General features: G+C 32.9%; 1 protein-coding gene across 2 annotated transcripts in view; it reads left to right on the top strand.

The window, feature by feature from the left end:
- LOC119831472 (four and a half LIM domains protein 2) overlaps positions 1–20,541 on the top strand; it is a 123,114-nt gene that overhangs the window by 62,144 nt on the left and 40,429 nt on the right. The window contains exon 2 of one of the 2 annotated variants that reach the window (XM_038354841.1): positions 5,953–6,179. The exons of the other annotated variant lie outside the window; for it this stretch is intronic. Within the exon in view, the coding sequence (XP_038210769.1) occupies positions 5,995–6,179 (185 nt within the window). The 5' untranslated portion in view covers positions 5,953–5,994. The remainder of the gene's footprint in view (positions 1–5,952; positions 6,180–20,541) is intronic. 2 annotated transcript variants of the gene reach the window in all.

Here is a 20,541-nt window from a genome sequence, read left to right as displayed (position 1 = left end):
AAAAAAAAAAAAAAAAAAAATAAAATTATTTGTTATTTTGTTCAAAAAATATAGTCTATATATTGCAGCAAAATCACAAACCCATTTATCGCATAATCTGTCGCTACCACAGATTAAAACCTATACCACAGATTAATAAGTAATTTCTCCTATACACCGTATGTCATCATCATGTTTGCTTCCTGTAAAGAAACCAAACAGTAATTGCAAAGCAAAGCGTTGTTTGAAACACGTCTAATACGTTTACATTACCATCAGACGATTTGAAGGATGAAAAATAGTTATTCAAGGCTCGTTAGTCATGAATTACGATTAAAGAAAACAAAATAACTATACAGAACACAGCATGTAGTTCACAAATGGTTAGCGCTACTGTTAAAGCTCAGAGAAATACGTATTTGATTTGAATATAAATATATATTGAAGATTACAATGATGCGTTTGAAGGATAGGTACTAATCTAAAAGCATTGAAAGTAACAAACCTTTGAGAGCGAGACAAAGTGGATATTTACATACATTAACACTAGCAATTCGCCTCGGTTTCGCCGTTGTTATCAGTATAGATTTCTTAATTAAGTTAAATAATAGTTTATCTCATTACCTACATTGTATTGTAGATATCTGTTTGTGATTGTCATTGCTAAAAGTTCTAGGATCAATGAACTACCGTTGGAACGCTCTGCTAGTGTGTGTGTATAAGCGCAACACTGGGTGTGTTGCGCTTATACACACATGGCTGAAAACTGAAAACTATATTCATCTATCCATCCATCCGTTCAGCCTGCATAAGTCTACTGTCAGCCTCCCCCAAAATGTGCTACAATTTTCGATCTTTGGCTTTATTCAACCATCTGCGTCCAACCTTCCTAACTATATCATCTAAAACTAAACTATATTATATATTATGTAAATATTATACATAAATAAATCCGAGACGACACTTAGCTCCAGCCAGCTAAACGGTTCTCGTCCTATATACATTCGAAACCTTACATCTCGAAGACTGCATGTAATCTAATTTGCATTGTCTCATAAATAGAAATGTAATAATCGCTTCAGGTCATTTTTCTTTGTTCCGGCTTACCTTAATTAGTTCTACGGGTGTATATAAGTAAAAGGAATATTCATTGTCTTTATAAACCCTAATATATGTTATTCGTATTATTTGAGAAAACCAAATAAGAAATTATACTTAAAATATTTTTTTATCGAACTGTTATTGCCATTAATAATTTTTTATCTACATCGAAGCCATAATAAAGAAGTCAAAGCAATAATGATGAGCATTAAATTTTACACGCCATTTATTTTAATGAGATACAAGCGATAAATCGAATTTAACAACGGCTCTTCATACAAACATTTTGTTTATTATTTTTAGACATAATGAACCAGGAATGAGAGAAGGAAACACGTATTAGGTGCAAAACAAGTTATTTCCGAACAAAGCAAATAATGAAATACATTTAATAAATATCTCGAAAGTTTCTACAATTAATATTTTAATCATATTTAATTATATTTTTACCAATATAAGCTAATGCATGTCTGTTTGTGGTAGTCGAGCACGCTTCGGCACGGATTGGGCCAGCTCGCACCGTCCGACAAGGCCAGCGAGAAGAAGCCGGAGGCCCATATCCTTTTCCTTACCCTTCCCAGTCCTTTCCTTTGTTCCTTTAGTCAATCCCAATCACGTTCCGTACCAAAATTGCAATTGTTTATCATCGAAACATACTTAAGAGACAAACTTAAAATATTAGATATTTATTGACATTACTCGATAACCATTAACGAGCCTGTAATGCAACTTAGGCATTTTAAGCTATTTATTTATAAATCAAATACAAGGAAATAATACGAAGTTATACGAGTATATAATGCGTTAGAGCTGTATACTCACTTGATATATATATCACAAAATATTGTTTCCCATTAAATATGAAAGCAATGAGTCGTGATGGAGTGCGGTGCGTTTCTCGCTGCTTAATCCTCGGTCTATGACATAAATATCCGTCGGGAGGGATTAAAAGGAAATATTTGTCATCTTGTACTTTTTAATAGAAGATATTTTCCGGACGTTAAATAATTGCCTCGGAATTTTTGAATAAATTATAGAACGTTTGGGCACTATTTTATCTCCGCCATAGAATAATGATATAGTAGGTATGTACAGTGATGAGTGATATAATACGAATTCGTTTTCTGTGTCTTCCTTTAAATCAGTACATAATTTTATGATTGTATGATAAATTTTTACACGACTGCGACAGAAGACGAATTTTGAGTTCGTCTACGTTTATGAATACTATATTATATGCTTTAGTTAGGAGTAGTTTGATGTTATGATACATATAAACCTTCCTCTTGAATCAGTCTATGCCAATAGATTCGCCTTAGTCGTGTGAGTGACACTGAGTAGGTTCATCGAAATTAAACTAGCGGTACGCCCTGGCTTCACCCGTGGTACGTGTATTCTCTCCATAAGAACCTTCCTTGCGCCTTAACAAAAACTTAAAAAAATATTGCTGAATCGGTCGACCCGTTCCCGAGTTCTACGCTTAGCAACACAGTTGGCGATTAATTTTTATTTATATAAATACAATGCGTATATTTCATGAATATTTACATAGCAGGAACTGATTGCGATCATTTTGTACGTAGCCAATCAGATGAATGTTGCGTCTTGCATGGAACTCTTAAAGTGTTCGCTCATAAATAGATTTGATGGTTTAATATATGGAGTAAAATCGGAAGTAGTTCACAGGTACACAAACTGAATATACAAAAGACCAAACTAACCACCTGACTGACGACGACTCACGAAATACTAATAATTTTGTTAGACGCGTAAAGTATAAAAAATAACAAGAATAAACTGCTATTGCGACTTCATCCAAATACGTTTGACTATTTGATAAAGAACTGATAACTCCGACAAAGGACATGCTGACCAAATACACGGATAGGTAATGTTAATTTAAAATGTGATAAGTATGTCAGTTTAACCAGTTAATAAGGTTGTTGCTGTTTATGATAGATAAATGCGAATAAAATTAATGTTAATAGAGATCTTATTTACTTCAAGCAGGTAGGTACTTGATATTACGAAGTGTATTTAGTGAATGAAGGTGGAATGAACCTATTTATTTTAGTGTATCTATCATTAATTCTTCTACCTCCAGAAACTGTAACGAATCTGTAGGTACTTCATAAAACAAAGTCGCTTTCTCCGTCCCTTTGTCCCTTTTTGCTTAAATCTTTAAAACTACGCAACGGACTTTTTTAAAACTATAGAAATTCAAGAGGTAGGTTTATGTGTACAATAACATCTATTAAATTACTACAAATTTAACGCGTGCGAAGCTGCGGGCAAAAGCTAGCATCACATGAAGCTGAAGGTTTTGTTTGTTTAAACGAGTTAATCTTAGGAACTACTACTACTACTGATCCAATTTCCAAAAAAAAAATCATTGTTGGATATGTAACTGAGTACTACGTTCATATTATCATATAAACGTACCATCGGCAAAGCCGGGGCGGTCTACTAGTACATTTGTTATCCTAATTTACTCTACTGTCTGGCACTCACACACGGCCTATTCCTTCAAAGATGACTTTGGAATTGTATATTGCATATTATTAACTTTTCTGGTGAAAAAACAGTTTCGTCTTGCAACTGTTTGATGAAGTAAGGAATGAACTGATTAAGAAATTGTCATCCCAGACATTCCAAGATACTGCTATCGTTTTATCCTCCCGCTCGATTCGACCAAAAATTCAATTAAAGGAAGCATATCGTTACAAATTGTCCAGTAAGAAAACTGAGTGCTTCAGGATGTTGTAATTTAAACAATTCATTGTTTGAGACACGTAGCGCAGTATCTTGCCCGAGAGAAGGCGAAAAATTCGTCATTTATGAAGCTGCTGTTGTAAAGATGTAGTATGAAAAATGTAGTTGTTAATACCAAGTTAGTGACTAAATAATATCTATATAATAGGGTTGTACGGATTAATATTTACTCGTATACTCCTGATATTCAGAGATACCAATAAAATTTAATTAAAATTATGCAACCTTATACAAGAATATTTACTCAAAGAGATATTAAAGTTCGTAATTTAATAAGTTTTTCTAGTTACTCAACAAATGCTGAATAGATAAAAAATAAAACCTATTTTATCGTGTCCAATTAAGGATCAATTTTGTTTGAAGTTCATGACGGAACTGCATGCCATATATGGATAGGAATAAGTTCAATGATCATATTTTAACACGTTGGCTGCTGAAACACACCAGGTGTGTAAAAATGCTTGGAACCAAGGATGCGGCTTTACACGCCTAGCGTGTGGAAGCCGGCATCCGCGATAAATCGCGTCTACTGTGCGTAAAACACGCTGTGCGTGTTTTATTTTCTAAGCCGCCAGTGCGTGCGGGCAACACATTTTTATCATAAAATATATTATTTATGATTTTTGCCATTTTTATTATTTTCTTTGTTTAGATAGTTAGGATGTAATTTTAATAAAACGAAAAAGAAAATATTTTGTACAAATAATAAAAAATGAAAACATAAAATTACGTTAGACAACGTTTTATGTACAAAATAACCTCTCTAATATCATTGGTTGACGATAAATTGTTACGCTATTATATTAACACTCCGAAGCAGAATATCTGAAGCGCGTTCAGCATGAAACTTTTATTGCTAATCTATATTCTATAAGGAAGAATATCTTTATGTACGAGTGTTAACAAATCAAATCCTAGTATTTTCTTGTGTTTTATTTTACACGAGTATTATACATTTAGAAATTCAAACTTTTTAACGGATTTTGAACGCGAATCATTCATTACATTATTAACCCGACGTAAAGTGTTCGAAGCGTCGGGCTAATAATATAATGAATAAATCGCGTTTAAAATCCGTTAAACAGTTTTTAATTTCTAAATGTATAATACTCTAAAAAGTTTAAGGAGAGGTCGTTATTAGTACCTTTTCAGCTCATTGTTCATTATAATATATAAAGCATTTTGAAAAAAATACAAATATGTGTGCAGAAAAATAAAGACTACTGTAATTTCTTTAAAAATAAATCGCGATATCAGAAATAGAATAATTAAAAAAAAAAAATTGTAGAACACACACGGTGTGTCCGCCCGCACAGCTGGCTCGACTCTATGCACACGCGCAGCGTGGGCTCCCGCACCAGCGACAAAAGCGTTACGGCAAGATTGCCGCCGGTGCGGGAGACACGCTGAGCGTGTCATAGCCGCATCGCCGGATGAAAAAAGTTTCTGGATCAGCAGTGAAATTGTTAAGCTTAGTATTTAATGGGTTTTTACCACTTCTATTATTAAGGCTAACAATATCTTCAAACTTATTATTAAACTTGTTTCGACCCGCAGTATCACGCGCGCCTATACCGGATAAAGAGTAGTTAGTCTATATACATAATACATAGTTTTTGCGTAGAAAATTTCACTTATACGCAATTCACAACCATGCAAACATTCTATAATAATTTACCAAGTACGGTTAATACTGCTTATCAATCAAAGCTCGACGAAAGGTAGTGTACGAAGAACGAAATGTAAAAAAGTGACATAGGTATAATATCATAATATATTATCCGAAACAAAGAAACATCATCTGTTTTTTTCTGCTTAACCGTATAACTACAAAATATAAACTCAACACAATATATTTAAGTCTACTATTAAGTTAGTAATTTCGTAATAGTTTATACTTACGATAATTAGTAAAATCGCGTGGTAATATTACTTCACGATTAACGGACCATTTGAGATAACTACGCAGCTAATTCTATTCACTGAGCAGTACTTTATATAATTATTATGAGCAAAAACGCTAATTATGAACCGGTAACATTGGCTAAAGTTCTTCTCTTCCATATAAAATCGGTATAGCAATTCCTTCCTTTGCTTAAGAGTGAAACTACTACCAAAAAATCAACGTTGACCAAAGATTAAATGCCTCCAACGGAGACGGAACGCGACGGCATGCTGTGCCTGTCGAGACATGAGAACTGCCCCTGGGATCAGGCCCTCAAGTCCGCTGATGTCACGTGGACGGGGCTCCAGTACACCTGCCTTAAGATTCTCCATCTGTACTGCAAGGTGTTTGAGCGGGAAGATGTTCTGGAAATGGTTATTCGGTAAGTGGTGTGATGATTGGTTTAGACGTGGGATACAATCCTTACTGGTATTCGAACATGATTTGCTGTTCTGTATACAAATGAGGTAAAATTAGTATAATTTCTAGAGAAGGAATGTTGGGCTGTACTCTGTATTGATCCCCTATGTAGAACACTGAGAAACAAATCACAATTTATTGGAAGTCAAATAAATTCTATATGAGTGATCAGCTTTTGATAGCTTTCCGAGTACGTCATACAGAAAAGCAATTGCCTTAATTCAAATATATGGCACAATAAAATTAAATGCCATTTACCTTGACATCTGCACAGCTAAGCGCCGACTATTAGCAGGTTAACACCAATATATATCCAAGGTTTATTACACCTAGGACATTTAATTACAATATAAATGGACTATCTAATTAAAAGGAGTAAAATTGTCCAAAGAGCACATAGGTATAGGACGCTGTTTGTGTATTCGCAAGTCACTATAAATCATTAAACAAAGAAGATATAAACTATAATGTGATTGTTACTAAATTTTTGTTTATAAAAATAGATTGTCAAGCGATACTCATTATAATAAATGGACGTTGGATCGTAAAATTGTATGTATGTTATTTTAAAAAGCTGTAAAGTTATATCTAAATCAACGCTTACACCGGCAATTCTTAATGAACGCGTCAAATTCGTGAGAAAGGTGTAATTTTCTATGACGACGACCCTAAATCAAAATAATCAAATGCTACATCGGTCATTTATTGTGTACTTATTATTAAGGTTACGAGCAGTCATTCAGTTTAATGGCAATAAAACTTTTAAGCGCCGATATCAACACCTAAATTACGAAAAAAATAGTTTTTATGTCATAGTGAATAAAGTGTATATAATAAAATATATAATGCGGAAAGCACGTCCGATAAAAGATTTTGATTTCGTTTGGTTCAGAAGGAATTCTCGTGATACAATCAAGTTTAAATAGTTTGTAAAAATCTTTGTATATAAGTGTCTTATATATTTAAACTTGTACCATTTTTTTCGCTTATGTGCTACATCTGATTTCTGAATTATAATACTCCGTTATTTGATGCAAGTAGGCGTCTTTTAAAAGCTAGGAATAGAACAATGTTTGCGGTGCTTTGACCTCATGTATTCGAGGATTGTAGAATGTTCTAGTAATGCTTAATTACTTCCGAAATTGCAGCATTTTATCACCTTAACCTAAATTGTATTTCAAACATCATTTTTATTCGATTTTTTTTAAATGCGGCTCTTTGATGTGCTTTTATGTCATGTGCATGTTACAAATTTATCAAGCATTCAGATATCAAATACAAACTCGCGTATAATATTAATTATATAAATTATAGTACTTAGTGAAAATATTTTTTTCAAATTCGGACTTCTATTTAATCAACGTCGTCTTTTAAGAAATTCTTCATCACCGTTTTGAGTATCAGCTTCTGCTGAGAAGAGCCGACAAAAAGCTTTTCTTTTGAATCAGATACGTCTGAAAACGCTAGAGCTATATGCACTGCATAGCATTACATGCGCAGCGTTACTCACAGCCCACAATAGGTGACCAAGAGAAAAACAATTGACGAACATAAAAATTTCTCCAACGTAATGAGGGTCTGGCGTGTATTTCTGTCATGGCGTTTATAAATCGTGATCTTAACCGCCTTTTTATTGGTACAAGTTACGTACGTTTTCGCAAATTAAATTCTATTTTATGAGTTATAAAACGTATCAGCGATGTTTTTGCTCCTCATTGCAGTTTATTGGATGATTGATTTGAACCGTTTGCCAAAATGGCTTTAATTCAATTATATCACATTTCATATTGTTTCTAGAGTTTTAGTAATAAATGTACGCTAGATATTTAGCCTATTCTAAATAGAATATTGATTTCGTTTTAGCTTGTTACTATATTGGCATTTAATTGTTGTGGATCCATAAGACCAATTAAGATTACATGCGCCATCGAATATCATGTTAAAAGCAACTAAACAGAAGGCAGCTGATTTTATCCTTCGATACAATATCAACCATTTCTTATGTTCGATGAATAAGAAGACCGAAAGCATCAGCAAAAATCTCTTCAGAAACAGTTTTCTTAATATGTTCCTCTTAATATATCTCTAGAAACTGTTCATCTTAATACATATAAATTTCGTGTCACAATGTTTGTCCTCAATGGACTCCTAAACCACTTAACCGATTATAATAAAATTCGCACATCATGTGCAGTTCGATCCAACTTGAGAGATAGGATAGTTTAAATAATTTTAATTACGATAAATGACAACTCGGGCGGAGCCGGGGCGTGCAGCTAGTAGTTTAATATTTATAGGAAAAAGTATTTATCGACTAATAGTTAATAATAATGTAACATCAAAGTAGACGTTACATTAAACGCGTATCAGCTAATGTAAATATTTTCGAATGCCGCAACACACCTCAGGACTGATTTTAATAGCTCGCTTTGCAAAGTAAATGGAGTAAGGGGCTCGGCCATTCGTTCCATTAGACGTGCAAAAGCTCTTATAAGAATTATTATTTACTGTGTTCTGCATTGCTATCTGAAATAAAACTTTTCTACCATTACTACAAAACATTTTGTATTATTTATACACTGGCTGTATCTACATGATATAAAGACAAGAAATTGATTGCACGAAGCCACATTTAACCTATTCACGAAATTGTAAATTTTTTTTCATACCTATAATGACTATAATATTTTCTCATATTATGATTTCTATATTAAATCTTCTCCATCTTTAAGACCACCTGTGATAACATTGCTTTCGGAAGTCGAGGCGATCGCAAATAATTTCATTCATAACTTTTTTTCATTCATAACATTCAATTTTACCACCTGCTACTTCAAAAGTGAAGCATTATCCTATCGAGAATCAAAGCTAGTGCTCTGGCGGTTTGCCTGAATTATTAGGAATAAAGACTGGAAGAAGGCGGATCAAAGACTGCAACATTATGAAGTGCTTTCTTCACATCTGCATTTTCTATCGGATATCGAGCTTCTTGAATATTCAAGTAAAATATCAGTGTAGGTGGCTTAAATTTCTGATGGATTATAGTTAAATCTTCTGCTATCGAAAAGCCTTTGTTTATTTAAATATATTTTAAACATAATCAGTATCAATAAACATTAAAATAGTTATTGATATAGGTCATTGTTAATTAAGTTGTAATTTAATATAAATTGTAGTTTACTTAGTTGTTACCTTGCATCGCAATGTGGAGAAATAATCGTACACCATATTGTTGAATTGGAATATAATACAAAAAATATGTAATCGCTAATAAGCTCGTTATGCTATTAATCTGTATATGCATTCAATTAATTTAAATAAATTCAAAATAATCTGATGTTAATGAGGAAATAGACACTTTCTTGTCAGATATTGTTAGATATCCATACAATAAAATAATACGCGTCGTGTCGTGTACGTATAGTCTATACCTAATTGTTTTATTAACAATTGCAAAACACGATGGGAAGTCACATACGGACAATAGAATGTTGTGCGATGTAATAATTGTCTGAAACAAAACAAAATAAACAATGAAATACCTGTTGACTTTAATGAAGTGTGTTTTACAAATAGTGGATGTTTATAAAACATGATAACTACGAGTCATTGAACATTTTTGACGAATGAAGTCATTTTTATAGCATCGTGCGGTTTGAATCATGCTCCATTGATTGATATGAAACTTTAAATAAATATTAAGTTGTGTGGGTTGGGTGTGTCTAGTCTAGTACATATAACCTAATGACGTAAAATCCGTTAAGAAGTTTTTAATTTCTTAATGTATAATACTCGCGTAAAATCAAACACAAGAAAATACTATAGAAGTATCTCGACTCTCAGTGGTCATTTAGTACAATTATTTGCTCTTTTTGGAATGTTAAGCATTTAATGAAATGTAGTTGATATCACTCATTAAAATATACTAAACTTACGTTCCGTAACAACATGTTAAAATATTGGGCTGGGCTGGGTCCAGTTTTTTAAATAAATCACTAAACACAACATGAAACCCGACATCGCTTTCATTGTCTTCAAAATTCGATACAAAATTTTAAAAACAAACGATATACAAATTTAAAAATAAAAAGATTTGATTGACAGAAAAGGCCGTTGATAATTCGTTAAGCTGACATCACTGGACACTGAATAGACACCATGGATATCAAAGGGAATTAAAAATAGAAGACGGGTTTTGTCACAATATCTCAAGAAACACGTTCTAGATCTTATATGATTAATGAGTCCTGGAACGATAACCCTTAAATTATGTGCACGATGGACGCTAGCTTTCAATTTAATCTACGAAGTTAGCTAGTCTCGTTCCGTTTAAATTTACTTTTAGGTATAATTACCAACTTCGTTTTAAAAACTATATAATACGTTTTTTAGTTGTTATTTAATTATATATTCATCAGAAAGAGTCTTAAAATTGACGAACAATCACATAAGTACATATAACAATAGACAGTGATATAACTTTGTTTAGATTAAAAAGAAGGTCGAGGTCCAATCCAAACACGAAGGTGTGCCATGGCATTTACCCTTTGTCCAGTTCTACGTGGAGCTTTACAACTAATTATATTGGTAACCTTAGCTGGCTTTTGACTAATAGACTAATTTAATTCAAGATCATTTTAGATATATCGATTGATTTTATTCCTTCGCCGTAGGTACCACTTTGCTTTCAGATTCTTGCGTTTCTAAATGTTAAGTTCTTGACTAGTCCTATATATAAATGCGACGAACACAAGTCAGTTACAGTATTATAAAATTTGAATCAATGTCAATGATTTTTAGTTTGTTCCATCAGTTACAGATAGAATAGTTTTGGCCAATTTGGTCAGAATTAAAGCCAAATTTAAATCGAGCATTGCATTACGAGCTTATGATTATTGGACCAATCAATCAATATTTTCATTCTTAATATATTTCTAATTGAAGGCGCTCGTAGCGGAAAAAATTGAAGAGCAAGTCTAAAGTAAGGATGCCATTTTAAGCGGTGTTTGCAAGATAACCTGCACTTACGCACAAGGTTAGCGATAAAAAATATATTATTACTCGTGATGCTATTATGATCGATGATCTAAATTCTAAAGTTATAAATATTGACGTAACCAAAACATTACAGAAGTTCTGGGCCCACTGGATGGACATTTTCTGAATTTAAACGATTAGAGTTATCAAATTTCGTTGGATTAATTCATCTAATATATAAAAATAAGTCGGGTTTTCCTTCCTGACGCTATAACTCCAGAACGCACGAACCGATTTCCACGGTTTTGCATTCGTTGGAAAGGTCTCGGGCGCCCTGAGGTTTATAGCAAAGAAAATTCAGGAAAAAATTCTGCAGAAAAGCGGGAAAGTCATTTTTCACATACAACCATCTGGTGGCGAAACGAAGTTCGCCGGGTTTGCTAGTCGTTCATAATTTATTTAAAATTATTAAACCTCATGTGTTTTCCAAACATAAGTAATAGTTCTAGTATGAATTTGATATTGAAAATTATAGAAGTACTTTAATAATACTTTAACCTTATATAATGTTGTTAATTTTTAATAAAACGCATATAAATTTAATAGATTTCCTCACCAAATTTATTACATTAAAGAGCAATTTGTGGAAACTTAATATGGCTTTAATATCTTTCGTACCTATAAATTTTAGACAGGAAGTAGCAAATTTATAAATCTTTGAAGTTATTCCGACGTTATCTTTATTCAATCATCTTGTTTTTTTTACAGTCTGTTTGTTTGTTTATGTGTATAGCTTTATCTCAAAATACATTTATCTAGAACCTATTAATTCTTGAAATGCAAAACGTATATAAATGTAAATTTATAATATGTATGTATAAATATAAGAATGTGATATAAAAATGTTCAAAAGCTGTTAATATGTCCACGAACCGTGAATAACATTAGGCATGTCATCGAAATTTAACAAATGACAACTTTATTGGGTGCCAAGAATGTTTGTACTAGCCGTGGTGAATACATATCAATTCTTACAATAAAATTGAAAGAATGTGTTATATGTAACAATTAATTTGAAAACAAAACAAGAAAATCTAGAATAGTAAATGAACGGGTGTAAAATTGTTTCGACGTTTAAATATTATTTTCTTTTTTTTATTATTATGAGGAATGTCTGTATACCTACCCTTCAATAATTTTGTCTCTAGAGGTTGCGTTGCTGATTTAATATTTGATTTCGATTGTCTTCATAAAAACTGTCCTATGTCCTTCTTCATACTAAATGTTATCCAAATTGATTGAGAGGTTTAGGCGGGAAGACGAGACAACAAACTGAGTTATTTTCGCTTTAATAATATTAGCAAAGCACACTTACCTAACCTTATTTATTAAAATTCATTATTATAACAAAATAATAACGATACTTTGCACGCGTAGTACGAACATTTAAATGATATATTAAGGAAATCAGTCTATTTTACATGAACAAGACATAGATGGGATGTCTGGCGAAGCGCCAGCGGACGGTCTTTCAATAATAACATATATTTTCAGAGTATATTTTCTAAAACACACAAGGCATTGGTTAAAAACATTGTTACATTTATTAACATATATTCCATTCTAACTTTCTATTCCATAAGTAACACATACAAATAGTGCCCTTTTTAGTATTTCTCGTGTTTGATTTTCTGCGTATAATGTACAATATTAAGAAATAAAAGATAGTCTGCTATATCCTTACGAACATTTTATAAGAATCTCTTCAACGTTTTAAGCTTTAAAGGGTAGCAAACATACAAATGCACAATTTAGAAATGCCCCCAACCAACCCCACGTTAGAGGCCTTTAGTAGTTGTGCCCTATGATATTATTCCCTTCAGAACTACCCATGCTAATGACAGTCCCGTAGAAAAACAAACAAGAGGGTAAGACAAGAAGTCAACGGCAGGGAAATCGCAAAAACTTCCCTGCTTTGTGTTGAAACGTGTGCAGAGAATGAATATCTGCAAGTATAGTACAGAGCAAATGCAATGACTGTACATGACAGCTTTGTACCAGATCCATGAAGCGTGTTTCATGTTTGTAAATAGTTTAATTGGCAATGAAAATGTTATGCAGCCGCAATTTGCATAATCATAAAATATTTATATCGAATTATAATAACCATAAGAATATTAGCAGCGACTTAGTGCTCTGTTTCAATTATTTTGTGTTCAATTATTTATAGTGATTTGCAGATGTTATTTTTCGTAGTAAATGGTGTGTAAGTAGAGACAAAACTAATTTATAATGTTTTTCTAGTTAATTCTTACGTAATGATTGTGTGGCACGTGGCATATGTTTTATTTTGAATGTTTTACTTATTTGTAGAGGAAGGAAAAAGTAAATAAAATTATCAAAATTGGGTAAGAACTATCAAAATTGGGATTTGGGAAATTATCAAAATTGGGTAATTAAGAAAATACATAAAACTTTGTGTGAACATAAAAATAAATTGAACAAATGTGAAACAAACTTTTGCAAATAAGAGAACACACTCACGCTGCAATAAAATGACCGAATAAATCACACTCATAAGACATTGCTCATAACTCATAACCAGATATTTATGGCGACTATATTTAGTGCGACCTTAAACCAGGCAATGAGCTGTCAAACAGACAACCTGGTTGTAATCCACGGTAACAGTCAGCTATTTTTGGCCTAACCTATCTTTATCGTATCAATTATTGACCAAAGAAGCAAATTACATGTATCCTGCTGTATTATGTCTGTACTTTGAATTGATATTGGTGATGTTTTTATGCGATCCTACAGTTTTTGTAACTTAATGTCTAAATAGTGAAAATTTTGTATATGGAATAAAATATTTGATAAAAATACGCCACGAATACACAGGAACCGTACATATTATTTGTTAATGTCGGTTAAAAACACAACAACATTATTATTATATTGTCACTTACAACAAAATGTATTTCTGCATTTATGAAATTGTGCATATGTTTTTTATGTGTACACATGTGTTTTTATGTGGTACGGATTAAATCTGGTCAAAGTCGAGGGCTGCAGCTAGTGCAACAAACTCAGTTCGCTAGATTGGATACTATCCAACAATATTACCCATCTGAATTAATCAGCGCGCTCTAATGACTTAAATAAATAAATAACCGAGATTTGTTTTCCAAACAGTTTGGTTTCCGCGACGCACGCTATTGTATATTGTGAATAGATTTACAATGTTTCTCTTGGATCTGACTATTGTTGGAATATGAGCTTATTTCGTAGCGATTCTGATGTCAATTTGCCAGAATAGTGCCAAACAAAATATGGAAAAGTTTTCCAGGCGTTTTATGAGTGCTGAATCAAATACAGGATAACGGTCTTTGATTTCTGCATATGCGGATATGGAGAAGCAAATGCATTGGTTCTTTGACTATTCATTAGTTTTCTTGATACTACTCTACTCAGAATGTAAGCTTTGGATATGTGTTGGAATATAAAGAGGTGCAATTATAAAGAAAATTGTGTGCAAGGTCTCAGAATACCGACCTATTGGTCTGCAATATTTACAGTATTATATATGTTGGCTTTTTTGTTTATTCTTTTTATTTTTTGATAAAATTGATTGAATTAGACTGCTTGCATCAGATAAAGCTAAATTATGAATGGAAATAGAAGTTTGAAATGTAATTTATTACTCAGTCTAGTTTGTACAGCATTATAAATTCGTACAGTCAGTTTTAGTTAGCTTCATAAATTCGTATGGGAAGTCTTATTGTTAACAGACTATTCTTTGAAGTAGAACCAATAAAATATGTGTTCTTCATTATTTTAGTTTTAGTTTAACGATAGTTTCGTTGGTTGCCTTGAAGAGCTCAAAAGCTTATATATGTTTTATGACAATGTCGCTACGCAAACACGCGGCTGTTTACTGACTACGCAGATTTTATGCAAATTGTATAAGAACGAAAAATATATACATAGGAATATGTTGCCATTCTTGAACATGACACAACTTAGTCTTTTAAGGCATTTAATAACATGTTGAGGCAAAAAAGTATAATATAAATAAAAATTCATACGTTTTGACGTCACGTGAAGAAGCAGTTTCGTTCTTAATATATATGAGCTGATATTTGCAGCATTATGTTCAGCGTGTGGTATTCCAGCTCATAGCACCTACATTAAAACAGAAGTTCGATGTGTGTACGTTACACGTTTGTACAAGTAGTGAGTAAACAATTTACATTGCAAAATAGCTGATATAAGAACAAAGCTCGGCTGGAAATATGCGCATACACTGAGTAATGAGATGTCAGGAGTGAGACTAATAATTGGAACGGAATGATGGACGATTTTCGAAACTATTTGTTTGTCCGAACAATGCGATACTGAAATAAATGTTTCATGATTTAGTTCGGCTATTAATACTTATGTCACTTTATGTTTGTAAAGATTGGCGTATATTGATGGCGTAGTTATATTAGCTAAAAGATCTTCGATCTTGTTGTGGATGGAGAATGTTTATGTTGCGTTTTGTATGTACTTAAAGAGGATTTGGAAGTACTATACATGAGATCACTCTAATATACGTATATATACAAGAGTCATCACACATTTGTAAAATAACAGGAACATATCGTGACCGAACTCGCGCGTCCCAGAATCAAAAAGTTTATAAGAATAATGTTTGTATTGTTCTTTTTAGAACAATCCCGTTATGCTGCTGGTTCATGACTATAGGTAGTCATGAACCTTCTAGAAGTCCTCACGCCACTGCTGAAAAAGATCATGGCTATATTTATATATATTAAATTGAAACAAATCATCCAACTTACCGTCTTTGTAAGTGCATTCGCTAATAACTCTCTCATATAACGCTATTTTATCTTATAAATAATACAAGAACACGGTCCGCTGCTTGCAATTATAACTTGAATGTTGAACGCGAGTGTGTCGTGTTAATTACTCCAATCAATCTCTAGATCTTGTAAGAGATTATCAGTCGGTCAGTAACTGCTAGATGAGGTCTGAGACCTAGCTTGCACATATATTGCTTGTGTTTCGATATGAAACTACAGAGATATTATTTAGTATTAGATGGATTCATATCAAAATGATTATCATAGTTAACTGCTGTTCTATAAAAAGGGAGTAATTCTAATTTATTATCAACCATATTTTGAAGGATAACCTCGTGAGGAAACCGGCATGTCGAAGAAACAAAGAGTTCGACATGTGACATCTGTCAACCCGCACGCCAGCGTGCTGGATTATGGCTTAAACCCTCATAGGAGGCCTGTGTCCAAGCAGTGGGAACATATGGGCTGATGATGATCTTTTGAATCTTTTATGAACGTTACGTTTGAACAATGTTCAGTTACTAAGGCATTTAATGCATTTAAAACTATTATGCTTAACTTTATAGTTAATGTTGCTTTAAGGCATTTAAAACTCTCCGCATGATAGTTGACCAACGCAAGTTACTCTCGTCAACGTCTAAGCAGTTGTTACCGAGAAGGTTTCCTCACTGCCATTACTTCTCAGATGTGTCAAATGCGCAATGGGTGACGCTGAATGCCATTTCTCTGTCTTCGCTCGCTTCTATACGCAGGAGATTTAAATGCATAAAGCATTTAATCTTTCATTCATGTTCACGATGGACTACGATATCCATGTTTATGCTAAACGCTAAGGTCGTTAACCTGCTATATGACATACGCATACCAACCACGTACATTACTATGAGTGACGATTATATCTTCGCTATTAATAGACGTCTACGGAATTAAGATACCGCAGTATTTAAATTCAGAACAGTTTTTATCGGCCCTATTATTAGGTCGTGTACCTTGAGGTAGGTGTGATCGCGGTTCTTCTGGTTGTAATCTAAATATACTGTTTGCTTTTCATATTCTTATTATTTCATTTCATTTTGTTTTTTATTGTATTTTTTACTTGCAGTAATGAATACTTATAATAATCAAACTTTATTTAAAACATCAAACTTTATTTTTTATTTTCCGTGAATAAAAGTTTATTTTATCTTGGCAAGTCTTGTAATTATTGCAAACATTTTATATTTAATACTCAACATGAAAATCTGGTTATTTTCAAAATATTTTAGCCGGTTGGTATTATAAAAACAAACATAATCATTATGTTACGTATTTATGTTAGAATTTTGATATTCAAGCGCGTAAATTGATCCAACATGAACCAGGCCATGGTTTCAGAGGCACCTCGTCGACAGATTGTCCATTCCTACGATTTTTTTTTACATTTTCCCACCCAGGATGAATATCTGCTAGTACTATGTCGGTTGTATTAATTCAGACGTTAATATGTGTGTGAAAACCTGAAAGATCTAAGAAAAAGATGAGAAATTACTGAAACATTTCATACAACTTACAATATACTTTATCTACACTAATATTATAAAGAGGAAAACTTTGTTTGTTTGGTTGTAATGAATAGGCTCAAAAACTACTGGACCGATTTTAAAAATTCTTTCACCATTCGAAAGCTACATTATCCACGAGTAACATAGACTATATATGTACCACGGGCGAAGCCGGGGCGAACAGCTAGTGTAGTATATTGTAAGTTGTAAATATTCATTTATTATTTACTACCTACCTAACTAAGGTAGGTAGTAAATAATAAATGAATATTTAGTTAAATTAGTTTAGGCTGTGCTTTGATAGATCAATTAGTCACCTTAGTGTTTTATATATTAAGATTATATATAGATATAATATTTAATTATATAGTTCCTACATATATGATTCATGTTGGTCTGGAACGTGACCATCTCACGTCTGGTCCATAACAGATATAAACGTGAAGACACACGACATGAAGTAACGCAAATTAAATTGGGCGCTTTCATACTGCTTTTACACGCGAACGGCGTAATGTTACATTATTTGGATTTTTTATTATTTATATTACTGTTTTTTTCTAGTATTTGTAATGATAGTTTAGTTCTCTTAAATATTTGTGTGATTCCTCAATTGAGTGTTAGTGACTGGATGCTCAAATCAGATTTAACATTAATCGCCTATACATATACAAATAGAAGTAGCATTAACGTACGTAATATTAAAGATATTATGTAAACTTTTAAACAATATATTCCTTATCCTTAACCTCTTCTATCTTTTATCTTTACTCTATTTGATCTAAGAAAGCCAGATAAGTAAGCTACTAGGTAATTAAAACAGTCATATAAACACGTTTAAATCCTAACGGCCCCAACGGTTGTTTTAAAATTGATTTCGTTGTTGTAACAACGTAATTTAGAAGCTAAAGTCATTCGCGACTTTTGAGTTTGTGCCAGCCTTTACATGAGTAATTTCGCTTACGACCATTCCAATTTTATACTTTTATCCGCATATTTTGCTATTTACAACTCATACACCTGACTTTATGACCTGTTGTTATAAGCTATGCCGTAATACTGTGACGGTAGTCATTACGGTAGTCATATAATTCCCTATTGTCTGATGGTGCATTTACACATTCGTCTTTGCTATTCGACTCGACGATGTATTCGATGAAACATTCATATAAGGGTGCCAACGCCAAACACTGACATACATTCGTCTTCCTTTTGATTTAAACCGAAAAAATTGTCTTATCGCTCTCACATCGTATAAGAATGAGTCTGTTTTCGCATATACCTATCAAGTGCATGGTTCACAGTGTACGCATGCGTTTTCGTTATTCGCCTCGCTATTCCCGCGATTGTTTAAATGCAAAATGCAGTAATTTGTTTCGTATATGTGTGTGTGTAAGAGTCTTCTTATAGGAATTTTCGTTGCGACTAATAACAAATAAGTAAATATCCTCGCTGGCATTTCAACAAATAAAGTTTTTAAATTCCTCATCGACGTATTGGAATTTAACAAAAACAGAAATTTGTTCCGAGAGTAAATAGATCATTAAACTAACCTAATTAACATTGCTGTGGCGACATGAACACAAACTTATCAATTTTACGTAGTTTCCTGCGGGCGTTATCACTTCCTATGCATTGTATAAGGAGTACAAATAGTGTGAATCATTGTAGGTACATAAATAAATAAAAACACGAGGTTAGTGTACAAAAAATCTATGAAATATAGTTGTTAAAGTAATTATTATGTATCATGAAAAAAATGGTTATCTTTATTCAAAGTTTTTATAGCCACCCGACCTATGATTCTTTGCTATTACAAGCTCAAAAACATTTTTAATTATAAACCCTCCTTTTATAATTATTAGGAATGTGTGGTAAAGATGCATACCGTGTTCACACTAACAATCAAACCGAATCAAAGCATTTTGAACCGGGACAGTTCCTTGTGCACAATTTGAAAATTACTGTGAAATTTACGTTATTGACATGATTGAAAAAGGGCAACCTCAGAGTTTCCCTCCGGCTCTTCTCTGAAGAAACTTCTTTTCGGAACCGGCGGTAAATGTTAAAACTATGTTATGACGATTCAAAAGTGCTTCTAATTTATAAATAAATGTTTGAGTTTGAAATATTTCACAGTATAAGGAGAAAACATGTCTTTCAAGTTGCATAAGGTCAAAGGACAACCAGACATGTAATGTATTCGACATCAGACAATTCCATCGGACAATTGAAACTACTGACCCATATCATATCAAGACTTCCGGCGGGTCGACAAATTATTAAGTGCTATTTTGTCATCCACATTATCAAATGGAATGTTCTGATACCATTGTTTAACCGCTTAAACGTATGTGTTTACAGAATAATCAAGGAAATTAGTTGCCGTCCATATCCTTGTGTTGATGTATACATCATAATGTTATACATAACATAATATATATTTCAATAACAAGGTTTTTGTGCTCTGTAATGAGGCAGTTTTAGTCGTGACTTTAGTTTGGTCCAATGCATTTAATTGTGTTTTTATTTAAGAGAGAACAGCATATGTGTGCGTAAGGACGCATTTATTGCTGTTTCTCTAGATCCTTGTAGTAGGAAGAGTACTATTGAATTAGTAATAGCATATGCCTAACAGATCAGGAGTAAATGTTTAAGATACTTTCATTAGGTTCTTCAGACTGAAACAGTTATCACGTTACAATATACGAAAATACACGATCACACTCAAAAAGGTAATTTATGCTCTTTTTGCATCATCGGGATTCAAATGCATTATATCTGACATCTAATTTCTTTAGAGTCAAAAGTTTTTGCTTTGGGATTTGGATGGATTTGCTAAGGACTAGATTAGGATTAGCTTTTGAATGTGGTAGTCGAGCACGCTTCGGCACGAATTGGGCCAGCTCGCACCGGGGAAGTACCACACCCCCACAGA

The sequence above is a fragment of the Zerene cesonia genome, chromosome 13 (assembly GCF_012273895.1).
Source record: "Zerene cesonia ecotype Mississippi chromosome 13, Zerene_cesonia_1.1, whole genome shotgun sequence".
Taxonomy (NCBI): Eukaryota; Metazoa; Arthropoda; class Insecta; order Lepidoptera; family Pieridae; genus Zerene; species Zerene cesonia.
Note: the sequence above shows the minus strand (reverse complement) of the source record. Positions and strands in the feature narration are given on the sequence as shown.